At 44.5% G+C, this 27,057-nt stretch overlaps 1 protein-coding gene across 1 annotated transcript; it reads right to left on the minus strand.

Moving 5' to 3' along the window:
* Positions 1–31: 31 nt before the first annotated feature.
* ANKDD1A (ankyrin repeat and death domain containing 1A) lies at positions 32–27,057 on the minus strand. The gene is made up of 15 exons (XM_083371698.1): positions 26,978–27,057; positions 22,286–22,389; positions 20,938–21,036; positions 18,772–18,870; positions 16,982–17,086; positions 15,374–15,472; positions 14,345–14,443; positions 13,159–13,257; positions 12,630–12,728; positions 10,946–11,044; positions 8,209–8,307; positions 5,029–5,124; positions 4,708–4,909; positions 1,125–1,256; positions 32–801 (listed from the first exon to the last, which is right to left on the minus strand). The coding sequence occupies exons 1-15, from the start codon at positions 27,009–27,011 to the stop codon at positions 737–739; spliced, it is 1,530 nt and encodes a 509-aa protein (XP_083227824.1). The 5' UTR covers positions 27,012–27,057; the 3' UTR covers positions 32–736.

A 27,057-nucleotide genomic window follows, 5' to 3' on the forward strand; every position in this document is an offset into this window, starting at 1 on the left:
GTAGTATTAGTGCAACTGTAATTTATGCTTTGTTTCCAGAAGACGTATCCCTTGATTGTTCACACAGCACCCTGAACCAGGTTAGAGAAAGCTAGCAGCTTTAAGTGTGTTCCATTCTAATTGCAGCAAGTTTTAACCACGGTTAAGTTTTGCTTGATGGCTCATCTTGGGCAAGCTTATGGCTCAGTTAATACAGCAAACGAGACAATAAATACTGTAGGTGGAATGTACTGTGTGAACTCAAGAGTTTTCAAGACAGATCCGTTAAGTCTAAGAGGATCATTCTGCTAAAATCTATGGCGATAGCTGGATCTTGTAATACCTACAGTCATCAGAAATTTAGCCAAAGAGCTTTCCAAAGCTGTTGGAGGAAGTGAAAAAATTAAGGTAACTTAGGAGGAAAAGATGTGGGTTTCTCAAACATTTTCAACCAGAAAATCTTCCCGTACCCATGAATATAATCCCAATTAGCACATTCGTCTTGGTATCCTAAGTCTGCACAAATATTTGGGCTGCATCATTTGTTGGGAGGGAGAGGCATAACATCCCCGCTTCTCAGTCTTTTAGAACGAACCCCTGAAAAACAACACGGTTTACGTGGACCTGACCTGGATTGGAAAGGTTGCCATTCAGGATGGCAAGAAGAAGCCCTTGGAAATGGTGGCCCTTGGATGCAAATTCTGAAAGAAATCTCTGGAAGAGTTGCACGGAGCCAAGTTCTGCAGCACCTTGGACCTCACATTGCTGAACACCTCCGTGGAGATGCAGGAGAATCTGCATTCGCTTGTTTCCTGATACTATCTGTTGGAAAAGAAACACACGTATGTGTCTAAGCTTGACTTTGGCCTGATCCAGCTGGTCCTGGGCTGCCCAGCTCGTTGGACTAAACAGAATATGGGGTTTCCTGTCTAAGCTGGGGCTTGGACTAGAAGACCTCCAAGGTCCCTTCCAAGTATTCTATTCTATTCTATTCTATTCTATTCTATTCTATTCTATTCTATTCTATTCTATTCTATTCTATTCTATTCTACTCTACTCTACTCTACTCTACTCTACTCTACTCTACTCTACTCTACTCTACTTTCTCTACTCTACTCTACAAGAAGGCTAAGGAGTCACCATACCTGCTAGGTCGCTCCTCCCGATGCTGACCAGCCCTTCATATAATCCTTTAACTGGGTTTTCTCCTGCCATGATGGTCCCATGAAGCCAGACCAGCAACATCCGATGGCCGTGTTCTCGGTAGCTTTTGGTGCCTGGCGAAAAGGGAAGACACGGGTGAAGTGAGATATCCCAAGATTATGGATTATGGGTACCATAATGATATCAACCTGTCATGACATCATCAACAAATTGAACAAACGATGTAATTTCCTTCATGATGTGCAGTAGGCAGTTTGCTTGATGACACCCTAATGCATGAAACATCACTTGCTTACGTATTGATGTACACGGAGATGTGTAATTTCCTGTTGTTACAGGCATATTGTGACTAGGCTTTGGAATCACAGAATAGTTGTGTGTCTTGCCAACTATTTGAGAAAGATTCCCTATCAGTTGAAATTAGTCCCGTGTCCCTTTTCTATTTCGCTGACCTAATATTATGTGACAATCTTATATTATTGTGATCTGTTGTGCAGTTAGCCAGATTGCAGACTGGATTTGGCATTTTTATCCACCTAGTCCTTTATAGGGACCTAAGATAGGCAGATGTTATTGTTTGAAGGTGTTAAAGGTATTGTTGCAGGATGGAAGCTGTTCTGAGTAAAGCTGCCTTTTGCAATTGACTGGTGATTTTGTCAATGCTGAGGGTGTTCAAGTTGGGTTTTTGGGGGGTTAAATCCAAGATGCCTATTACTATTGACACTACCTTTATTTTTTTATTGTTATTATTTCTATTCTATTGCCACCATCATAACTGAAAAGGCAGCACAGCAGCCAGATAATGGGTGGTTATATTCCTAGAACAAGCTTAAGCAAGTTAGATAAAGTTCTGTTAAGATTCATATAGCCTGCTATGCTTGGTAATCTTGGTAGATCATCTGTGAGGGTTTGTGTGCCCAAATAAGTTAAGATGGCAGATACAAGTATGAAATCAAGGTACTTTTTTACATGCATGCCACACCATCTTGACTTTTTTGACCCTTCCCTGCTGATACCCCTGGCTTCCCCCCCCCCTCGGTTTAAAATATTGTGTAAATCCTGTTCAGTCGGTAAATACAGCAATAGCAGTAGCACTTACACTCATATATTGCTTCATAGTGCTTTACAGCCCTCTCTAAGCAGTTTACAGAGTCAGCCTATTGCCCCCAACTATCTGGGTCCTCATATGACCGACCTCAGAAGGATGGAAGGCTGAGCCAACCTTGAGCTGGTCAGGATCGAACTCCTGGCAGTGGGGAAGAGTTAGCCTGCAATGCTGCATTCTAATCACTGCACCATCATGGCTCTTTGGTGTATGTGGTGTGATATATTGTGTAAGTCTTGAATATGATAACCAAGTTAATAATGGTGCACAAATACAACTATGATATGTGTGGGTATGTTTATGTATCTTACTCATACAACTTTTTTTCTCTCTCTCAAGCTTCTTCCAGTTTAGAAAATTGAGTCATAGACAACTAGGCTATGCATGGCACTAATTGATTCAGAATATTGTTTTCAACTCCCAATAGTCAAGTCAAGTTCATTTATAGGTTCTTGTACTGGTGTAGAAAGCCAAGTTGGTGTAGTAATTAAGCATCAGGCTGGAAACCCGGAAACCGTGAGTTATAGTCCTGCCTTGGGCACCAAGTCAGCTGAATAACCTTGAGTAAGTTCTCCTCCTCAGACCTAGGAATTACTTAAGAGGAAGTGGAAAACCACTTTTGGAAAACCTTGCCAAGTAAACTGCAGGGGCTTGTCCGGACAATCTCTTGAGAATTGGACATGATTTAACAGAAGAATACAACTGTTGTAAGATTTTGATTACGAGAAGTGGGTAAATAGGCACTTGGAGGTGACAGCCTCTGGCTAACAAATCACGCTAAATATTATAAGAAAGCTTCTTCCTTTTAATAAAGCGTAATAGTTTGAAAAGATGCCACTAGAGACTAACACAGCTTTCCTCCTATAGTGTCTTTTAGTATGTCGCTGTTCAAGGCTTTTGCTGAATTATACCAATGTTTGAAATCTTTTTAATGTATTGCAACTGTTCTCCAATTGCTGTCCATTTGGGTTTGGGGGGTGGGGGGGGGGTTAACACCAAAAAGCAGTTGCTGGCTTTCACTGGAGATGATGAAGGGAGTACAATAGCAATTCAGCTTCTCCAGAAAGTGGGGCTCACTCATTGATTCAGCTCTTATTTCTCTTTAAAAGCTGTCTGGGGTTGCAAATGACCTGTGGGTGGAAGAACACAAATCCAATTCAAACATGCTTCGTCCAGCATTTTCAGCAGGAATAGCCGGTCACAGCTGAGTCGGCTTATCTCTAATATGGGCTGGATGGCAGCCAGGTTAGAGGAGTACTGGCTAGCAAAGTGGGGTTTTTCCCCCCTGGTTTTTTGCTTCTTCTTTTTCTTGCGAACCGCTTCTTGGTTTGGTCTCCTCCCTGAAACAGACGTATGGTTCCTATTTAATGAGCTGTTTTCCTTCGGCGCTGGTCTCACCGTCGAAAACGCTGGTGCTGCATTTTTAAAACCAAGGGCTACAGCTATTTTAGCCTATCCGAAAGATCTTAGGAAGAGTACAGAGGAGAGCGACAAAGATGATGAAACGTCTGGAGGCTAAACCACATGATGCTCGATTGAAGGTATGTCTAGTCTAATGAAGAGAAGGACCAGGAGGGATATGATAGTTGCCTTCCAATATTTAAGGGGCTGTCGCAAAGAAAAGGGAGTCAGCTTATTCTCCAAAGCACCTGAAGGCAGAAGAAGAAGTAATGGGCGGAAGATCATTAAGAGAGAGAAGCAACCTAGAACTAAGGAGAAATTTCCTGACAGTGAGAACAATTAATCAGTGGAACGACTTGCCTCTAGAAGTTGTGGGTGCTCCAGCTTCAGAAGTTTTCAAGAAGAAACTGGACAGCCATTTGTCTGGAATAGTATGGTCTCTTCTGCTTCTGCAAGAGGTTGGACTAGGAAGACCTCCAAGGTCCCTTCCAACCCTGTTATTCTATGTTCTAGGAAAGTTAGACCCTCTTCAGAGTACAGATAGTCCTCACAACCGTTTATTTGGTGATGGTTTAAAGTTATAACAGCCCTGAAGGAAGTCATTCACGACCAGTCCTCGCTCTCGTGATTGTTCCAGCATCCCCACGGTCATGAGGTCAAAATTTGGGGCCCATGGCAACCAGCAAGGGTTGCAGCATCCAGGATCGTGTGATCGCCATTTGTTACCTTTCCAGATGGCTTCCAACCATTGAAATCAATGGGAGAAGCTGGATTCATGTAACAGCATGATTCGCGTGACTACAGCGATCCACTTAACAACCATGGCAAAAAAAACATTTGTAAAATCAGGTATGACTCACTTAGTGTCCCCCTTGGTTAGCAGTGGAAATTCTGGTCCCAGCTGTGATTGTAAGCTGAGGACTTCCTGTAGACCTGATCTTGGGCTAAGCACGTGGCCGCCTTCTCATATGTTCAGGAACCACCTAAATGGGGTTCTTGAATCACCTCTGGTCTCCCGTTCAGCTGCAGCAGGGAGGCATGACACCTGTGTCACCTACCTGTCCACTGGTGCTCAATTGCTCTGATGTGCGCCTCCGTGAATTTCCAATAGTGTGCAAGTTTCTTCCACTCATTGGGCTTAAGGTATTTGGTTGCGAGCCGCCAGATCACCGAACGGATATGTTGCGTTTCCAGCCGATGGTCTTGCTTGAAAGTTAAACGCTCAGTTATCCAGGAGTCGGAATCACTGTTGAGATTATCCTGGAAAAAGGTCATAGCCTGCCCAGTTAACTTCTTTCCCTTTGAGGTCCTGTAATTCCTGAGCCCCCAACTTTCTCCAGCTCGTTAGGTCACCTCAGAAGCTCACGAAGCTCACTTACTTTTTCCCATTTGTAAAACCTGTCCGCTTTGATGATCATATCAGCCAAATTGACGTGGTTCCCACGGGCGGCAACATCCAGAGATGTTTTCCCTTGCTGGAGAAAAATAAATAAATAAATCGGCTGAGTTAAACAGGACAAAACTTTGTGCCTTTTTATAATTGAGTCCTCAGGGAATAGGGCGGTATATAAATGTAACTAATAAATAAATAAATAAATAAATAAATAATTAACGGGCAGCAAATATTTAACTCCTGTCGTATCCTGATTGTATTTACTCCACTGATCAGTAGATACTCATAGACAACATCACCACTGGATGGATCTGTAGCTGGCTAACAAACTGTACTCAATGAGTAGTCCTCAACGGCACTACATCCACATGGAGAGAAGTAAGCAGTGGGGTACCACAAGGTTTTGTCTTAGGCCCAGCACTCTTCAACATCTTCATTGATGACTTAGACGAGGGAATTGAAAGGGAACTCATCAAATTTGCAGATGACACCAAACTGACAGGAATAGCCAACACCCCAGAAGACAAACTCAGAATCCAAAAAGATCTTGACATGCTTGAACAGTGGGCCCTATCCGACCAAATGAGTTTCAGTGTGGAGAAAAGCAAAGTTTTACAATTAGGTAGAAAAAAACCAAAGGCACGAATACAGATTGGGAGAGACCTGGTCTAAAATGGGGACTTTTATATTGTATATTGTTACCGACTGTCTTAACTGGGCTATTATTTAATTCTTTTTTTAAATTTTTGTATCTCGTATTTTTTATGTATGCCCTGTTCACCGCCCTGAGTCCTTCGGGAGAAGGGCGGTATACAAATACAATAAAACTTAAAAACTTAAAAACAGTAACTGTGACAGGGACCTTGGAGTCCTAGTGGTATGAAGCAGCAGCCAAAAAAGCTAATACAATCCTGGGTGGTATAAACAGAGGAATAGAATCAAGATCACCCTAAGTACTAGTACCACTTTACAAAGCCCTAGGAAAACCACACCTGGAATACCACAGCCAGTTTTGGTCACCATAACACAAAAAAAGATGTTGAGAGTTTGGAAAAAGTTCAGAGAAGATCAACTAAAATGATTAAAGGCCTGGTGACTAAAACATACGAAGAACGGCTGCAGGACTTGGGTTTGGCTAGTCTAAAGAAGAAATAGGGGAGACATGATAGCAGTATTCCAGTATCTGAGGGGCTGCCACAAGGCAGAGGGGGCCAGGTTGTTCACCAGAGCACCAGAGGGCAGGATGAGAAACAACAGTTGGAAACTGATCAAAGAGAGAAGCAACCTGGAATTAAGGAGAAACTTCCTGACAGTGAGGACAATTAACCAGTGGAACAGCCTGCCTCCAGAAGTTGTGAATGCTCCACCACTGGAGGTTTTTAAGAAGAGGCTGGACATTCACCTGTCTGAGATGATATAGGTTCTCCTGCTTGAGCAGGGGGCTGGACTAGAAGACCTCCAAGGTCCCTTCCAACTCTGTTCTGTTCTGTTCTATTCTATTCTATTCTATTCTATTCTATTCTATTCTATTCTATTCTATTCTATTCTATTCTATTCTATTCTATTATTATTTCATAATTCTATTCTATTGTATTCTATTCTATTATTTCATAATTCTATTCTATTCTATTCTATTCTATTCTATTCTATTCTATTCTATTCTATTCCTTTCCATTCCATTCTGTCCCAGCATCTTTAGTAAAGATTTAATTTCACCTGATGAAAAGAAAAAACTGAATTACATCTTTGTAGATGATACAGGGCAGTTTATTAGATACCAAACATACTGAGATTTTTAAAGCATGGAGGAATTTGGAAGCATTTTATCTTTTACTGTTGAGCTGAAGGAGATTCTCGATCATCCAGGTCATGGTTATCCCAAATAGGCTTTTCCAAAAGGCAAGTGGACTTTCTTGTTGTTGTTTTTTCCTTGAAAATGTTTTGCTTCTCATCCAAGAAGCTTCTTCAGTTCTAACTGACTGATGGGGAATGGAAGGATTTGGTAGTAACAACCAGGTGGCTGGCAAAGGATATAAATCCTTCCATTCCCCACCAGTCAGACGGAACTGAAGAAGCTTCTTGGATGAGAAGTGAAACATTTTTTTTCAAAGAAAAAAAACCCAAGAAAGAAAGGCCAGTTACCTTTTGAAAAGCACCTTTGGGACTGTTGATATTTGGAAGCCAGATTCAGTAAAACTCTTGTTATCACAGAGGATAAATACTGACTTAAAATATCTACATGGGCAAGTTTCCAATCCAACTTGTACTGATAAACTCATATCATTCCCTGCACTGAAGCAAATGAAATCTGATGTGGTCCATTGTGGGCTCGGTCCCCAATATCTCTCTATATTAATCTTAGACAAAACCTAGAATGCATCTGTTATCTAGTGCCCTCCAGAACGGTGCTAATTTGACCGTCTTAAGTAAGAGCACCCGGGAATAGGCCATCTGAATTTCCAGGAATAAGAAATATAATGAGGACAGGAAGTGCACTGAAGAACATTGTTTTTGTTCTGTACCAGCCTGCTACCGGCCCTGCAGAAAAGGCAGGGACAACCCCTTTCACAAGAAGGCAAGAGGCTGGAATTACGCCTGCCAAATTTATTGCTACAAAAACAAATAGAACAAGACACGAACCAAGAAACAGGAGCTTTTCAAGCGGTTGCCTTCAGCAAACCAGCCCTCCCACGCATTCCCCCTTAAATACAGTTCAGGGCGTGGGCTTCTCTCTGCCTCCTTCCGAGGAGCCCCATTGCCTTCCTCTGTTTACTCCTGATTGACTGCCTCCTGCGTCGGGCGTCCTTGAACAGGGCCAGCTGTGGGTCATCTTCATCCACGCTGTCAGGCTCACACAGCTGGGTCTGCGTCGTGACCAGATGAGAGGGGCCTGGCTGAGGGCTCTCATCAAGCTGTCCAATCCCCTCAGCAAGCTCTTCAACACCCCCCTCCTCCTCCTCCTCTGAGTCGTCCGACCCAACTGCCGAACCCACAGGCTGACCCTGAATCACAACAGTTTTATAGATCAAATGCAGAATGCATAAGGTAAAGTGGTTACTTTTAAAATGTCCTCTGTGCATTCTCATGCTAAAAAAAATCCAGGTTTGCAAAGAGGAAACATTTCTATGCATACATAATACTGACAGCGGCAAGATGTCGGCGTTACCTTATCGGTTAATTTTAAATTCACCCCAGCCATGAGGATCAACTCGGCAATATCTTGCCTTCCGTGCTCTGCAGCAATATGAAGAGGACTCTGTTGCCTCTGAAAGCAAAAAAGGAAAATCAGAAATCAGCACTGCAAAGAATTGGTGGGAGAAGCAGCCGTTCCTTGGCAATGAGATAAATAGTTTTTGGAAACTAGTAAGAAAAAAAACAATTTCCTGGGGCCTCAAGAAAGCATTCTTTTTCCATCCTTGGCACCTCATGGGGACAAAAAGCTCCAGCAGGAGGGAGACAAGTGAATCAAAGGGATAGATAAGAGATAATTTCATAATAGTAAAGTTGGAAGGGACCTTGGAGGTCATCTAGTCCAACCCCCTGCTCAGGCAGGAAACCCTATACCCTTTGAGACAAATGGCTGTCCAGTCTCTTCTTAAAAACGTCCAGTGTTGGAGCATTATGGAACAACCTGGAGGCAGGTTGTTCCATAATCGTTACTGTCATTTTTCTGGTTACCCAATAGCATACATTAAAATGAAATTCCAATGTCCACTTTTGGAAGAAAAGGGGGGGGGGAAGCCACCCACCAAAGAATATCACCACCATCCAAAGGATAACAGCAATATAATTACAGCAGTAGCAGCCAAAAACATCAAGTTATACAAAATGACAGCAAAACCTACACATACATACACGAACACACATACAAATATAAATTTTACTCACAATTTTGGATACATAGGGAAAAAAGCTTGCTACGTGGCCCCCAATGCCAGCTCCCAACCCCTGCTGAATCTCACCCCAGAAATATTGATAAGCTCCTTCAATAATTCTTTGGATTTGGAGGCAGCTGTCTGAACTCAAAGGGAATTTTTCCCTAGCAGACAAAAAGAGTTATAGGTATAAGTGTCTGTCTGTCTGTCTGTCTGTCTGTCTATCTATCTATCTATCTATCTATCTATCTATCTATCTATCTATCTATCTATCTATCTATCTATCTCCATCCATCCATCCATTCATGTATTTATCCATTTGTATTTCACATTTATGAACTGCCCATCTCCCTCAAAGAAAGATATCTTATTTAGGAATTTAATTAATTAATATCCCACCTTTATTATTTTTATAAATAACTCAAGGTACACCACCAGAACAGCTCTGTGAGGTGAATTGGGCAAAGAGAGAAGTGGCTGGCTCAAAGTCACCCAGCCAGCTTGTTTGCCCAAGGCGAGACTAGAACTCGCCACCTGCTGGTGATTGGCCCCAAATCATCCAATGGGCTTTCATGGCTGAGGCAGGACTAGAACTCACCATCTCCTGGCTTCTACCTGATGCCTTAACTCTTAAAGAATTCCAGCAAGTTAACTTAATTTTCAATTTACAACCAATACATGTAGCTCCAGGAATTTTGACCCAAACAATGCCATCAACCAAGACCCCAGAAGTGCCCTTTTCTCTGTCATGGCATCTGCCTTCAGGCATGAGATTTCCAGGTGGATCCCACTCAGATGGCATTACCTTCTCCCAGACATTGGTTTAGGGTGACTGAGCCATTACCTGTGTATGTTTTTTTGGTTGTTGGCCAGAACTGCTATTTCGTTCTCTATTTTTTCCCCTGTTGACTCTTTAACTTGTTTTTCCCCCTTCTTCTTTCCCTATTCCTACTACATTTTATTCTCCTTATGTTCTGAGGTATTCTGGAGTGGTGTAGTGACTAAATCAAATAAATAATTTAATTAAACGAAAGCGGTGCAGTGCTGAGAATTGAAAGGGAAGAGCATGCTTCGGAGCGCATACAACTAGGTTCTCCATTCCTTTAACCAAGCATCTCTTTCCCACGATTCTTTCGTGCTCATTAAAATGCCACCAGTTAGAGGTGAAGCGCTTGCAAGCCCTCCAGTCTGCTGTCAAAGCTTTGTTAGATCTTAAATGTTGGTAGCCATCGTTAAAGAGACTAAAACATAGGAAGAACGGTTGCAGGAATTGGGTATGGCTGGAGAAAAGAAGGACTAGGGGTGACATGATGGCAGCCTTCCAGTATTTGAGGGGGTGCCGCAAAGAAGAGGGGGTCAAACTATTCTCCAAAGCACCAGAGAGCAGGACCAGAAACAATGGATGGAAACTAAACAAGGAGAGAAGCAACCTGGAATTAAGGAGAAACTTCCCTAACAGTGAGAACAATTGATCAGTGGAACGAGTTGCCTTCAGAAGTTGTAGGTGCTCCATCACCTACAAGAGATTGGACAGCCACTTGTCTGAAATGGTATAGGGCAGTGATGGCAAACCTTTTAGAGACCGAATGCCCAAACTGCAACCCAAAACCCACTTATGTATCAATGGGTGCCGGGTGGGCATGGACCATTGGGTGGGTGTGGCTGTGGTGGTAACGGTAGACTGGGTGGAACTAAAAAGTTCAATCAATCAATTCCAACTTTGCAAGGTCTTTTTTTTCCCCGCAAGAAGTTGAAATTGATTGATTGAACCTTTCTTGTTTGTTTGTTTGCATATGGCAGCGGAGGCCTAAATCAAAAAGGGTTTATAAAACCCAGCTGAAGGCCTAGGACTGGGGTGACGGCGCGCGTGCCCACAGAGAGGGCTCTGCGTGCCACCTGTGGCACGCGTGCCATAGGTTCGCCACCACGGGTATAGGGTCTCCTGATTGAGCAGGGGGTTGGACTAGAAGACCTCCAAGGTCCCTTCCAGTACTATTCTGAATCTGAATTTGAAAAAAAAAGTCTTACATTATCAAGGACATCAAGGTCACATTCGGCATCAATGAGAAGTTTTACAATGGCTGGGTAGTTCCTTAGCACCGCAATGTGCATAGCTGATGCATTTTGCTGTGGGAAAAAAAAAAGCAATGTTAATACTTTGGTAGCGGAGCATTAAGGCAATCTAGGCTTCTGCTGATTGGAAAGCCCACTTTGGGACTTCATGCAAGTTGTGGCACTTTGTTGGCCTTGTTTGCACAATACAGTTAGTCCTCAACTCACAACACTTCATTTAGTGACCATTCAAAAATCGCAGAAACGAAAGGACCGTTTTTCACACTTATGGCCGCTGCAGCAGCCCCATGGACACGTGATCAGAATTTGAATGCTTGGCAAATGGTTCACATTTATGACGGTTGCAGAGTCCTTGGGATAAAGTCATCCCCTTTTGAGGCCTTCTGTCCAGCAAAGGCAATGGGGAAGCCAGATTCACTTAACAGCCGTCTTACTAAGTGACCGCAGTGATCCATTTAGCATGTGTGGTTAGAGAGATCACAAAACAGGGCAAAACTCACTTAATAACGATCTCCCTTAGCAACATAAAATTTGGGCTCAGTTGTGGTCGTAAGTAGAAGACTAGCTGTCTTCTCCTGGGCCATGGGGGAAAAACGGAGCCAGATGACTAATCCAGAGGGCTCAGCTTTAATCCCAAAGTGCCCCCCCCCTCCGGATTAAAACAATGCTCTCTAGGCAGTTGTGTATCTGGTAGGATTAACGGTTTTCTCCTTGTTCCAAGAGAGATAAAGTCTAAGAGAAGCCTTGCGAGAAAAACAAAACTCAAAATTTCTCTAGAAACGCCATCTTGATGGCTGTTTGCAAGGGCTGCTTCTGGCTAGATCAAAAGCGAACTGTCTCTTCCCAAATTAGTTTATTAAACAAGAACCCTTCCCTCTACACAAAGTGTGGGAGATCTTTTGTCAGTTGTGCCCTGCAGGTGGGAAAAACGGGAACAGGAACCAGGCCTTGCTTTTACTATAAATAGAGCCGGCCGTTCATACTTGGCAGTTGATGAGTTTCTTTCTTTATGGTTTTCCTTGTTCTTGAAATAACCTTATTTATCTCAAGGCTGCATCCCGGAATCATTGCACACACCGCTTCCGATTCTAGTATCGGCTAGGAGAAGCTTGACGCTACTCAGCTGTCAATGCTCTGGTTGCATCAGCGAATATTCCAGATAGAGGCAGGGTGGAATAGCAACACCACTTAGACTTATATACTGCTTCATATCGTGCCCTCTCTAAGCGGTTTATAGAGTCAGCATATTGCTCCCGACAAACTGGGTCCTCGTTTTACCGGCCTCAGTAGGACGGAGGGCTGAGTCGACCTTGAACCTTCAGAATCAAACTGCTGGCAGTGGGCAGAGTCAGCCTGCAGTACTGCATTCTAACCACTGCGCCACCATGGGTGACACTTGGAAGGGAAACCTAGCCGAACCCAGGGGATGTGCTTGTTTCCTCTGTTTGGAGCAGTGGTGGGATTCGAATAAGTGAACAACCGGTTCTCTGCGTGGATGTCACTTCCAGAAACCTATTCTGCCTGGGCAACAAAAAATTAGCTACCCATTCTACCGAACTGGTGTGAACCGGCTGAAGCCCACCACTGGTTTGGAGGTAAGAAGACGTTCTGGCTGCAGTTGATGGAATCAGCCACTTACGTAGTTCAAAGCATCTGTCTGGATTCCTGCACCAAGGAGGTTTTTGGCCATGTCTACATAGCCATTCAGCGCCGCATAATGAAGGCAGGTCATTTTTTTCTGGAAAAATAATAAAATAAAATTGGAGGACCCTTTCAGGCAACGCAAGCTCACAAAAACCTACTACAGGTAGTTCTTTCCATACAACCAGGGCTTTTTTTCTCATAGAACGCTCAGAACGGAGTTCCGGCACCTTTTTTGGATGGAACCTTGTAGGGTAGGCAAGGCAGGTTGTATGACATGTGTGAGTTCCGGCACCTTTTTCTTTTACAAAAAAAGCACTACATAAAACCATTTGTTTAGTGGCCGTTCAAAGTTACAACGGCATCGGAAAAAGTGACTTATGATCATTTCTCACACTTATGACCTTTTTAGCACACCCCCCCAATGGTCCTAAGGGTATAGAAATGATGCAAATAAATAGATAAATGAACAAATAAATGTTCCTCCTACATATCTGGACCAAATCCTTCCATGCAACGAACCATACCTGTGTTTGGGCATTGACTTCACCGCCAGCTTCCAGAAGTAGATTGATGCAATCATTGTGTCCTCCCTCGGCAGCTAAATGTAGGGAAGTCATCCCTTCCTGAAACAAGAGAGGAAAAGTAAGCCCTGGTTGTCTTTTTAATGTGTTGGAGTTAGTTGTCACAGAGTCAGGGAAAAACAACCCAGTGGCATATCTGTGGCCATTGCAGACAGAAAGGAGAACTGCACAGCAGCCCTCTTGGGAGGAACATGGAAGAGGTGGATTGGTTTAAGACAGGAGTACTGGGCCAGTTCAGGATGATGCAATCTGGGATGACAAAAGCAGAGAATCTGTATAGTTCAGGGTTGAGTTGAGGAGTCCTTGGTGCTCTCTGAGATTGGTTGTTTTCTTGCAGATGTTTCATTACCCAACTACTGCTAAGTTTGTAAGCCGCCCTGATTCTTCGGAGAAGAGCGGTGTAAAGTCGCATGCTTCACATAGAGACGGACACAGAGCTGGGGTGAAGATGAGTTTATTCTGAACAGAACGAACTGGGGAAACAGGGAAGCCTGGCGTCTATTTGTACCTGCCCAGGTGGATGGCATCCAATCAGTTCAAACCTGGGCTTCCTGCCAGTGCAGGTGACAATGGGTGTAGATCCTGGCTTCCCACCAGGCTGACCATGCCTGGGGCTGTCAACAGCTTAACTCATTAGGCTTATCCTGAGTGAGCAGTTATCGCCCGGAGCTGTCCAACCCCTCTGCTGATCTGCACCATCAGCGTCCTGCTGTGCTGTCCTTTGTGTATGCTGGGCGGCATACACTGCAGGCGGGATATAAATGGAATTTTTTAAAAAAACAAAACTAGGTAACATCATCAGTACTAGGAGGAATGAGGTTTGCAGAGCGACGGGGGAAGAGGAGGAGGAGGAGCTGTGGGAACCTCGGTGCTGTCTGAGCTTGGTTGTTTTCTTGCAGACGTTTCATTACCCAGCCAGGTAACATCTTCAGTGCTTCAGAGACCACCAAGAATTCCACAAACAACTAAATCATGGCAAGGGATCCAAATAAGGATGACTGTGTCATGCACCCACATTACGTTATATAGCTTGCTTTGGCTACAACCAAAACTCAAGAAAAAGACTTGGCATTACATTTCCATGTTTCCTATGAGGGTAAACCCCCCCCCCTCCATATTTTCCACTCACTGCATTCTTGTCCTCCAGGTCCACGCCAGCTTCTAGAAGTTTCTGCAATATGTCTGCATGTCCGTTCATGGCTGCCAAATGAAAGGCTGTGTTCTTCTCCTGCAAACCAGTGTGACATTCCAAATGATGGTGAGAAGAGCTCTCGTGGAGATCCAGTGGGAGAACAGGGAGAAATGTTCCACCAAGACAGTGTTTCTCAACCTCTCCCACTTTGGGTTGTGTGGACTTCAACACTCAGAATCCCCCAGCAGCATGCTGAAGTCCTGGGAGCTGAAGTCCACAAAGCTTAACATGGTCAAGGTTGAGAAAATGCTCCATGGATTTTCTAGCCCCATGAATTCTGGCAGGCACCATACCACAAAATCATCTGGGTTTATGTCTGATAATAACAATTATACTGTCTAATTGACAAGGGGCAGAGGCTTACAATGAGTTCTGAGTTGGTCAGAACTAAGCCTTCCATCTCCCTCACCGCCCTGCCAGAACCGAGGAAGCTTCTTGGACGAGAAGCGAAACGTCTTCAGGGAAGAACAAAGAAAGACAGTCCAGAGTTGCCTTTTGAAAAAGCAACTTGGAGTCAAGCACCCAGGGCTTTTTTTCTCATACAACGCTCAGAACGGAGTTCCGGCACCTTTTTTGGATGGAACCTTGTAGGGTAGGCAAGGCGGGTTGTATGACATGTGTGAGTTCCGGCACCTTTTTCTTTTACAAAAAAAGCACTGCAAGTGCCTGTGATTAATGGAACAGCAGCGTTTTGAGATGCCAAAGAGATTATGAGGAATCGAGGTTTTTTTTCCTGCCCACTCTTCAATTAAAATAAGGTTAGTGCAATCTCAAAGGCTTTCATCGATGATTTTATTTTATGGCTTGGGGCAAATCAATTGAATCTGAAGACTTCCAAGTTCCCTTCCAACTCTGTTGTTCCGTTAACTGTGGACAGCGTAATACAAGTTTAGAAGGAAGATAGAAAGGGGGATCCAGAAGATTCCTAGATCTTTGGCAAGACAATTCCCAATTCTTTCTTCAAACCTTGTCTTGGATGCTGTGAGAAGCGCCAAGGCCCAGGAGAAATGTCACCACCTCCAGCTGCCCCTTCTCTGCGGCCAAATGAAGGGCTGTCCTGCCCATCTTCAAGGAGAGAAAGAGAGAGAGAAAAGAGGGGGAGGGGGAGAGGAAGAGGAAGAGAAAACCAGACTGTGATAATTGCTTCTACAGGTGGTCCTCAACCTTCAACCACAACGACGCCCAACATTTATGGTGCTAAGCCAGACATCTGTTAAATGAGTTTTGCCCCCATTTTACAACTTTTCCTGCCACCGTTGTTAAGTGAATCACTGCAGCTGTTAAATTAATAACCCAGTTGTTAAGTGAATCTGGCTTCCCCATTGACTTTGCTTGTCAGAAAAATCGCAAGAGCTGATCACCTGACCTTGGGACACGCTGCGACCGTCATAAATACGAGTCAGTTGCCAAGCGTCTGAATTTTGATCAAGTGACCCTGGGGATGCTGCAAGGGTCATCAGTGTGAAAAACGGTCACAACTCATTTTTTTCAGTGCCGTTGTAACTTTGAGTGGTCATGAAATGAACTGTTGTAAATCGAGGACCGTCCGTATTTAATGTTCATGTCATTGAAACCCAGTAAAATGGGCTTGAAGGGCTGCTGCTGCAAGTAAAAATGCAAGTAGAAAAATAGGGACCACTACGGTGGGAAGGTAACAGCGTTCCATGCGCCTTTGGCATCTAGTCATGCCGGCCACATGACCACGGAGACATCCTCGGACAAGCGCTGGCTCTTCGGCTTTGAAACGGAAATGAGCACCGGCCCGTAGAGTCGGAAACGACTAGCACGCATGTGCGGGGCAACCTTTACCTTTTAGCCACACTGCCCTGTGGCAAAGCCTCAGATGAAAGAGGCCATGGAAGGAGATTCTTTTTGGTCTGATGTACCATTTGGGATCTGGAGGTGGTGCTGGGGGTGCTCGTGGAAAATGGCTGCCAAGGAGGACACAGCCACTTACTAAGTTAGAAGTGAACAGAAATATCCATAGCACATATCGGAACCTCAGAAGAACGTGCAGTATGGAGTCCCTGTGGGTTTTTACTTTGCTAACTCCCTTGCCATCTTTAGGGAGCTCATCTCTGTTTCAAGGCCAAGGAGCCAGCGCTGTCCGAAGATATTTCTGCAATCATTTGGCCAGCATGACATCAGGGAGTGCTGTTACTTTCCCACGAAAGTGGTACCTATTTATCTGCTTGCATTTGCATGCTTTTGAACTGCTAGGTTGTCAGGAGCTGTATGAGTATGAAGCGAGGACGGGAACTCACCCCGTCACATGATGCTCGGGACTTGAAACCAGGCTGCCAACCAGCCCAGTATCTTAAGCACCAGACCGCCATGCCACCCTACATGGAGTATGGGATCTATACAACTGCTATTTTTTATCATTAAAATCCTGACTCGACAAATAAAATGTCTGATGGGGCAAGAAATCTAGTAGGTGTCAAAGAAGAATGTATGGGCACATTAGAATTGACAGGCACGATGTTGGGCATCCAAGGATACGATGATGTCCCAATGGCATGCCTTCCCAGGTCATCTAACTGGGGAAAGAAAGACTACAGACAGTTGGCTTACCTTATCTTTCTTATCCAGCCGCACATCTTCCAGATCCTCCATGATGAACTTTAGCACCCTGAGATGCCCCCTTTGGGCAGCACAGTGCAGGAGGTTGTGGCCATTCTGAAAAAAAAAAATAAGGACGAGGGATTCGAGGTGTGGAAGAATAAATCAGCAATTGCCCCCATCTTGCTCCTCAGGTCCCAGGTAATGCAACTGTTTAAAACAGGGGGCCTCTAAGCGGGAATGTCCTAGGAGAAGGTCGTAAAAGTAAAAATGGAGGACCCGATTGTAAGGTTGAGGTCTCGCCCATTTGGAATGCTGGTAAAAAGGGGGGCGGGGCTACAACCATGCAATCGCAGCAGACGTTTTAAGTTTTTGTTTTTGTTTAAAAAAACACCTCTCTCCCCCCCCCCCACCTTGCCAATGCCGCTGCCTTTAGGATCAGTTACATCCTTAACTTTATGGTCTTAAAAATAAGGGGAAGATCGAGAGACACTTTCCAAGACTGAGTTTTCAGAAGTGGCGATCGTGTATGAAGAAAGCAGCTGTCCATTTGTTGGAAATTGAGTTTTTTCTCCCTTGTGTGAAGAAATTTCACTGCCTGTTGCCAAGCAAAGGAAAACCTGAATGTGAAAGAAACGCCTTCTTTCAATGTTTTTCCCTTGGTGGAGCAGTGGGCTAATGCCTCCTTAAGTAACACCAGCTGCCTGCAATTAGTGCAGGTTCGAGTCCCACCAGGCTCAAGGTTGACTCAGCCTTCCATCCTTCCGAGGTAGGTAAAATGAGGACCCAGATTGTTGGGGGCAATTAAGCTGACTTTGCAATAATGCCGCTTGGGGTGTGTGTGAAAGCCCTAATAATAAGCAGGCATATACATAGAATGAAGGCTACTGCTAAGCACATTGATTTGTGCTTCTTAGATTGTAAGCCACCCTGAGTCTTCGGAGAAGGGCGGGATATAAATGGGATTAAAAAAACAAAAAAACAAACTGCCAGGTCATGTTTTATTCCTTCTCAGTTAGTAATCATTAGAACATGCGCTGGGTTGCCAATTCTGGTTTCATACAGTATTTGGGATGAAAACTATTCTAGACTTTCCTCTTAAATAGACACTGTCGACATGTCTGTCTTGAATGCCCCAGCCCCCAAATTTTCTTCCCTGAAATTACCTTTAGAGTAATTTCCTCATATTTCATCTGGGTGTTGTCTTGAAGCTACTTGAATTCATCTCCGATTGCTTTCTTTCATTCAAAATGCAGATCCGTCTAGACCCCACCCTAGTTGTGTTCAAAAGAGCTCTGAAAACCTGGCTCTTTTCCCAGATCTTGGGTTGAGTTTGTGTTTGAGTGTTTTCAATGGCTGTTTTCCTTCTGGCATTTTTTTTTGTATGATTGTTTTCATTTCATGCTACCCAAAGAGGAGGTTTCTACACTTCTCAATAAATATACTGTGTGAGCAGCCAGTATTGTTTTAATAGAACTGGCTGAATATATTGCATGGGCAAAGCAGGTTGTTTTCACACGCAGAAGACCCCATGGTTTTTTTTTTAGCAGATCTTGATGGCATAGGAGCCTGCTCCCGATTTTATTGAGGCCACCATGACAGAAGGTGCATTGTGACAACACAATACAAGCTTCATCCTCTCATAATTTCACTGAAGTGTTGCAAGGAAGTATGCAAAGAAGGGAATTTGCATCCCCATGTTGTGATTGCATCCTCCAGACATCCATGTTCTTGCATTCTCCTCTTCCTATGGAACCCAGCTTTGCCAGTGGAGGCCCTAAAGCCAGAAAAATCTACCCTACCTTATTTACACAGTTGATTTTAGCACCAGCATTGACCAGTATCTGAAGGACACGTAAATGACCAAACCAAGCAGATAGAAGAAGTGCGCTCATCCCAAACTGGAAAACAAGAAGATGAGAAAAGGAAAGTTAGAACATAGAGTCATTGGGTTGGAAGGGACCTCAGAGGTCTTTTAATCCAATCCTTTGCTCAAGGCAGAAGACCTTCTGCCAGGGGTCTTCAAACTTGGGCTGGCTGAGGAATTCTGGGAGTTGAAGTCCACAAGTCTTAAAGTTGCCAGGTTTGAAGACCCTTGCCTTATACCATCCATGTCCAATAGTTGTCCAGTTATTTTTGAAAACCTCCGGTGATGGAACACTCACAACTCTAAGAAGCAAACTATTCCATTAATTGTTCTCACTATCAGGACATTTCTCCTTACTTCTCAGTTGGATCTTTCTTTAAAAAGCTTCCATCCATTACTTCTTCTCTTGACCTCAGGTGCTTTGGAGAGTAAGTCTGTCCCCCCTCTGCTCTGTGACAATTATCATGTCCCCTCTAATCCTTCTCTTTGATAAACTACACATACCTAGCTCCCTCAACTTTTCATCGCAGGAGGTAACCTTCAGACCTTTTATCATCTTGGTTGCTCTTCAGCAACAAAGCCTCATCCTTGGCCAAAGAAGCAAAAAGTCACATGTTCTTGAGTTCCGGAGAAACTTACAGTGTTAAAGGAATGCAAATGACAAGATAATCCCATTTTTCTCTACACCCCAAAAGTCAATAAAACAAGCTTTGGAATGAAAGAGCATGAAAACAAGCAGACAGATGATTAAAGTTCTGGCAATTTTTCAAAAAGGATTGCTCCAGATTAGTCCTGTCTTTAAAAATGTACCTTCCTGTGCTTTAGAAGTAAAGTGGTTAAGAAGCTATAAAATTCTCTGAGTTTAAATGATACTTTTTGGTGAGAAGGAAAAAGGGGAAAATAAATGTTTATTTCCCCCCCCCAATGTGTGTATCTTGCTTTCTTTGCTGTTCTATCTCACACTTGACAATCACTGGGGTGAAAACAGGTCCTCAATATTCCCAGCCCCACATGATGGAAGTTCCTCTTGGTTAAAAAGACAATGTAATCCAATCTGATGCCCTGACTGGGAAACTCGGTAGCTATAATGCAACAGCTGATTATGAAAAATGAAGAAAGGGAAAAGCAGTCCAATGGGGAGCAGTCTATTCCAAAGGTAAAGGTAAAGGTTAAGGTTAAGGTAAAGGTTCCCCGGCACATGCGTGCTAGTCGTCCCCGACTCTAGGGGCTGGTGCTCATCTCCGTTTCAAAGCCGAAGAGCCAGCGCTTGTCCGAGGACGTCTCCATGGTCATGTGGCCGGCATGACTAGACGCCAAAGGCGCATGGAACGCTGTTACCTTCCCACCGTAGTGGTCCCTATTTTTCTACTTGCATTTCTACGTGCTTTTGAACTGCTAGGTTGGCAGAAGCTGGGATGAGTAACAGGTGCTCACTCTGCTACGTGGCACTCAGGATTCGACCCGCCAAACTGCCGACCTTCTGATCGACAAGCTCAGCGTCCTAACCCACTGAGCCACCGCGTCCCTTATTCCAAAGGTACTTTTCCCAAAAGGCAACTGGACTTTCGAATTTTGTTTTCCTTTTCTTTTCCTTTGAAAACATTTCTCTTCTCATCCAAGAAGCTTCTTCAGTTCTAACTGACTGCAAGGGAATGGAAGGATTTAGAAGCGAAATATTTTCAAAGGAAAAAAAAAGTCCAGTTGCCTTTGGGACAACCATGACCTGGATGATTGCGAATCTCCATAGATAAACAGTCTACTGTTCTATTGGAATGGTCCAATGTTCTGTGAAGGATCTGGTATCTCCCCCTCCCCAATCAAAGATGTGCAGTAAGTTCAAAGGGCATCTGGATGGGAACGAGAGGTCAACTAATGCCATTGTGTCCCATGTCGCTATTATGCAAATGATGCAAATTGCATAGCATGCAGGGTATTTGCATGATGATGTCACTCTATGATCTCCTCGGGACATGAAGTGGACCCAGGCTGGTGTGTTGTATATATATAACTTTCCAAAAACTGTTTGGGAAGATGGCATGAGAATAAAGGCAGGTTAGTCATCACATCCAACGAAGTCAACAAAGCATGGAGAAAAGCTCACAGTGTCTTCATCGTTCACGGAGGCCTCGTGTTCCAGGAGAAGGCGGACTGCCTGTTCATGCCCTGCTCCTGCAGCCCAGTGGAGAGCGGTCCTGTCTATCTGGAAAGAAAGAGAAATTAAGCAGGGGAGAAGAAGAGAGAGCAATTCTGTTCCCCTTGTTCGTCTCTGCCAATGTTGTGCAGGTCTAAGGTCAACTGCACTCTCTTCTTCATTAGCTTAAGTCTTTCCATCAACAGATAGAAAGGAACAAGCAAAAAGAGACTGCCTGAGCCTGGATCACCACATGGTGACTTTGCCAGTGTCCAATGTCGATGGGGATTCTCAGTCATCCAGGTCCTGGTTGTCCCAAAAGTGCTTTCTCAAAAGCCAACTGGATTTCGTTTTTCCTTGAAGACATTTCGCTTCAGATCCAAGAACTGAAGAAGCTTCTTGGATGAGAAGCGAAAGATCTTCAAGGAAAAACAAAGTCCAGTTGCCTCTTGGGAAAAAAACATCTTTGGGACTTGCCAATGCAAGTCTCCCCTCCCAATCTCTGCTCCTATCCAACTGAGACAAATTAGAAGCACTCAGGAGTACCACCGGTGGATCTGAAAGAGCCCTAGAATTTACTCCAGTAGGCTTCACAAAGGCAGAAGCCTGATGGAAACTTCTGAGCCACATCTATTTCTTGCCTTCCTTTTGCTAGGGACAGCACACGTGGGCTGTAAATCCGTGCATAACCACTAGGTTGTAGCAATGAGATGCAGACCATATCTCTTGGCTACCGCCTAGTGGCTTACTAGCTATCTGCAGTCCTGAGATGAAAAGCTTGATCTTGTAAGTCCATGGGAAGACATTGTTACAACCATACTTATATTCCCACTTGTTTTGTGTGTAGGACTGCTTTATTTATTTATTTATTTAGTTAGTTAGTTGCATTTATATACCGCCCTTTCCCTGAGGACTCAGGGCGGTTTACAGGGAATTAAAAATCCAAACATACAAAAGTTAAAACCAGTTAAAAAGCTTTAGAAAGGAAAAGGGACGCCTGGTGTCTTCGCCAAGCTATAGTACTTCCATCCTTGTTATCTCCTGGATCTAACATTGGTTACCAGATCCTGGTGCTTTATTAAAGCACCTGGGGAAAGGTTTCAGGTGGGATAGGAGGCCGGCAGTCTCCCAGTAGAGTTTGCCTCCTCCATTTATTCTTCCCACCTCTTTTTAATGCCAATTGGCCAAAGTGCATTCCACAAGTAACACAAAGCATCGCCCTTCGGGGTTTAGATTTTGAGAAGCAGGAACATGGAGAGGTGCCAATCTTTGACAAAGGACCCCATGCTATACCTTCCGCACCCAGTTCAATACCCACATTATTCTTGGCTTTGACATCAACCCCTCTCTTGAGCAGCTCGACCATGGACGCCGTGTCGTTTCGTTTGGCTGCATCATGGAACGTCTTTTCTGAAAGAAGCACTTGAAAGAAGAAAAGAGCACGTTAAAGATTGCAAACATTAGAAAAAAATTCTGGGCCAGGGTGTGTGTGTGTGTGTGTGTCTGTGTGTGTGTGTCTGTGTGTGTGCGTTGCATGCAGAGCAGAGGGTCAACCCCGATCCCTTTCAATCTTAAGTCAGACTAGAGTGTCTTGGATGGGACCAGCAAACTGCATGCCCTTTACAGTGCCCATCACGGTTGTAAGTTGTGATGGTTGTAAAACAGGCCAGTCATGTGGCAGACCCAAGTTTACAACATTTTTTTGGGGGGGTAGTGGTTGTTAAGTGAATGAATGGTTCGCTCTGGGTGTGGTTTTGAGGGAAACTGGACATCAATGCCATTTTGAGGTGTGTGTGTGTGTGTGTGTGTGTGGAGTGAAAACTTTTGTAAAATGTGATCACATAACTGAGGGATGCTGGAAAGGGCCATAAATCCAGCCCAGTTGCTGAGTGCCCAAAATGCAGGGAATGACTGAGAGGGAAGGGGGATCATCAGAACAAGCAGTCCTCAACTTACAGCCATTCACTTAGCAACCATTTAGACTAGACTAGACTAGACTAGACTAGACTAGACTAGACTAGACTAGACTAGACTAGACTAGAATAGAATAGAATAGAATAGAATAGAATAGAATAGAATAGAATAGAATAGAATAGAATTTATTTATTTATTTATTTATTAGTTTTTATAAACCGCCCTTCTCCCGAGGGACTCGGGGCGGTGTACAGAGGAAGGAAGGTATACAGATCGAACAATAAAATAATAAGAAACACTAATGAACACAAACTGGGACCCCAATTAACGCTATCATGCCAGGCCGGCCTGCTGGAACAGGATAGAATAGAATAGAATAGAAGGATGGCATGGAATGAAATATGAAATGGAATGGAATAGAATAGAAAATATAGAATAGAATAGAACAGAACAGAACAGAATAGAAAAGAATAGAAAATATAGAAAAGAATAGAACAGAATAGAAGCAGGAGAACCTATACCAAAGGTAGGCAACCTCAGCTCTTTTATGACTCATGGACTTCAACTCCCAGAATTCCTGAGTCAGCATTCCCTATGCCAGGGGTAGGCAACCTCAGCTCTTTTATGACTCATGGACTTCAACTCCCAGAATTCCTGAGTCACCTGACTCAGGAATTCTGGGAGTTGAAGTCCATGAGTCATAAAAGAGCCGAGGTTGCCTACCCCTGACCTATACCATCTCAGATAGGTGATTGTCTGTTCTTGAAAATTTCCAGTGATGGAGCTCCCACAATTTCGGGGGGGGGGGGGTAAGCTCTTTGAAAGTTACAACAGCACAGAATAAAGTGATTTATGACCAGCCCTCACACTTACGACCGCCATAGCATCCCAAGGTCACATGATCAAAATCTGGGTCCTTGTCAACCAGCATGTATCAGCATCTGCTGATCACCATTTGTGACGTTTCCAGCTGGCTTCCAACAAGAAGGTCAACGGGGGAGGTGGGGCGGGATGCTGGATTGGTTTAATGACAGTGTGATTCATTTAACAACTGCAGCAATTTGCTTAAGAACTGCGGCAAAAAAATGTGAAATTGGATATGAGCCACTTGACAACTGCCTTACCCAGCACTAGTAATTCTGCTCCTAATTGTAGGGATAAGTCCAAGGTTGGTGTTTCCTTTGCTGCTTTCAGGAGAAAAGGTTGCAGCATAGGAGGAAAAAATAAATTTAAATTACAAAAGCTCTCGCACAGCGTATTTTTTCTTTTCTTTTTATGCCACAACGTTCCACCTCTGAAAACTCGCATACAAAAGATCACGTTCTTCTATTGCTCTGCTGGATTTGAAAAGGGGTGTGAAGCACAATCAGGAAATACCGTAAATGGCAGAAATATGACCTACTACGTAAATCCTCTCCCTTTTAAGCTGGTAATTTCTGCAGAAAGAACTGTTTATATGACTCATTGCTGAGTACAGTCTAAGAACATTATACTAAGTCACATTTAAGAGACATACAAATGGACTGTGTGTTTCTTCGTTTTGTTGTGACTTTCTAGTCTATCCCACCAGCCTTTTATTGTAAGACACTCCGAGTCATTTTGATTAGTGAGACAGGTGGCCTACAGGTATTCCTCGTCTTAGGACCACAATTGAGCCCAAAATTTCTGTTGCTAAGCAAGACAGTTGTTAAGTGAGTTTTGCCCCATTTTACAACCCTTTCTTGTTAAGTGAATCGCTGCAGTTGCTAAGTGAGTAAAGTGAATCTGGCTCCCGCATTGACTTTGCTTGTCAGAAGGTCGCAAAGGGGGATCGTATGACCCCGGGACGCTGCGACCGTCACAAATATGAAGCAGTTGTCAGGCCTCTGAATTTTGACCCTGGGAATGCTTCAATGTTTGTAAGTGTGGAAAACGACCATTTTTTTCAGTGCTGCTGTGACCTCGTAAGTCGAGGACTGGCTGTATAAAAGGAATAGAATAGAATAGAGTTGGAAGGGATCTTGGAGGTCATCTAGTCCGGCCCCCTGCTCGAGCAGGAGAATCTATACTATTTCAGACAAGTGACTGTCTAGTCTCTTTAAAAAATCTCCGGTGATGGAGCACCCACGGTTTCTGGAGACAAGCTGTTCCACTGGTTAATTGTCCTCACTGTCAGGAAGTTTCTCCTTAATTCCAGGTTGCTTCTCTGCTTGATCAGTTTCCATCTGTTGTTTCTTGTCCTGCCTTCTGGTGCTTTGGAGAATAGCTTAATTCCCTCTTCTTTGTGGCAACCACGCAAATATTGAAACCCTGCTATCATGTCCCCCCTCGTCCTTCTCTTCATTAAACTAAAGGTAAAGGTAAAGGTTCCCCCACACATGCGTGCTAGTCGTTTCTGACTCTAGGGGCCGGTGCTCATCTCCGTTTCAAAGCCGAAGAGCCAGCGCTTGTCCGAGGACGTCTCCGTGGTCATGTGGCCGGCATGACTAGACGCCAAAGGCGCACAGAACGCTGTTACCTTCCTACCGTAGTGGTCCCTATTTTTCTACTTGCATTTTTACGTGCTTTCGAACTGCTAGGTTGGCAGAAGCTGGGACGAGTAACAGGCGCTCACTCTGTTACGCGGCACTCGGGATTCGACCCGCCAAACTGCCGACCATCTGATTGACAAGCTCAGCGTCCTAACCCACTGAGCCAATTTCTGCAACCGTTCTTCCTATGTTCTTCCTCCAGGCTTTTGATCATCTCAGTTGCTCTTCTCCGAACTTTTTCCAAAGTCTACACTTATTTTTTGTAGTATGGTAACCACAATGCAATAATGTAATTTAATAAATAAATAAAATCTGAAGTATTCTTGTAGCCATCCATCCAAGTACAATCAGGATATAAATCTACTACAGCTCCTCTTCCTTTCCTCCTTTCCTTAAAACAACAGCAACCACACAACCTAGAATCACCCCTCTGGTGAGATTGACAGTCATATCAACTGCTTATATAAATCAAATAAGAACAAGTGAGAAAGTAAAAAAAAAGTGGGACTATATTTTAACTGATGAGATACTGTGTTAACTCGTCAGTTCAGCCCCTGTGATTTGAAAAGAAAAGATTTGGCTTGAAGTGTAAAAACTAAGAGAGGTATGCCTTGCAGGACAAAGGGACAAACAATTCTTTTCTGGCCCTAAAGGTAAAGGTAAAGGTAAAGGTTCCCCCGCACATGCGTGCTAGTCATTTCCGACTCTAGGGGCCGGTGCTCATCTCCGTTTCAAAGCCGAAGAGCCAGCGCTTGTCCGAGGACATCTCCGTGGTCATGTGGCCGGCATGACTAGACGCCAAAGGTGCACGGAACGCTGTTACCTTCCCACCGTAGTGGTCCCTATTTTTCTACTTGCATTTTTACGTGCTTTCGAACTGCTAGGTTGGCAGAAGCTGGGACGAGTAACAGGCGCTCACTCTGTTACGCGGCACTCGGGATTTGACCCGCCAAACTGCCGACCTTCTGATCGACAAGCTTTCTGGCCCTAGACATTGCCAATGTGGTTCCACCCCTCCCACTCCCCGTTCATAATTTGCTATCTGTTGAAGTCAATGGCTTGATAAACCGGGTGGGGAGTTGGAGGACGGGTGGGTAGGAACTCCAAATACTGAAATTACTCACAATCCTAGAATCTTGGAGGATTTTGACCCTTAATTGAAGCTGGTTAGCGGCAACATTCCCCCTTCCCCAGTCTTCCCATTGTTTCTCCCCCCTCCCCATCCCAAAGGCTGTGATTGTTGCCTCCAGGAGTTGCGGGATTTCCTTGGAGGGATCCCCAACCCTTTCGTGGAAGGGCAGCAGGCGGAAGGTCGCGCGATAGTGGTGGAATCCAGCGGAGACCTGCCGCTGCTTCGGATCACCTCCCTTCCTCCGGCTCTTGCCCCACCCGACGGAAGGGATCCTTTCGCCACCCACCCCTCCGTTCCCCAGCCCTAAACGGCGCTCCGTCAGGCTCTCTCCTGGCTCTCGGCCTTCCGACCTGCAAGCGCCGCGGGGCAGGGTCCGTCTGCCGGGAAGGCACCGGAGACGCCCACCCCCGCCTGCCCGCTCCCCACGCGCCCCCCTGCCTCGCCCGGTCCTTACGCGTGTCGTCCTCCGAAGCCAAGTCGTCCTCCATGCCGCCGGCCAGCTCACCGCCCGAGCATCCCCGTCGCTCCGGGGGA

The sequence above is a fragment of the Vipera ursinii genome (genome assembly GCF_947247035.1).
Source record: "Vipera ursinii genome assembly, chromosome: 11".
Classification (NCBI taxonomy): domain Eukaryota; kingdom Metazoa; phylum Chordata; class Lepidosauria; order Squamata; family Viperidae; genus Vipera; species Vipera ursinii.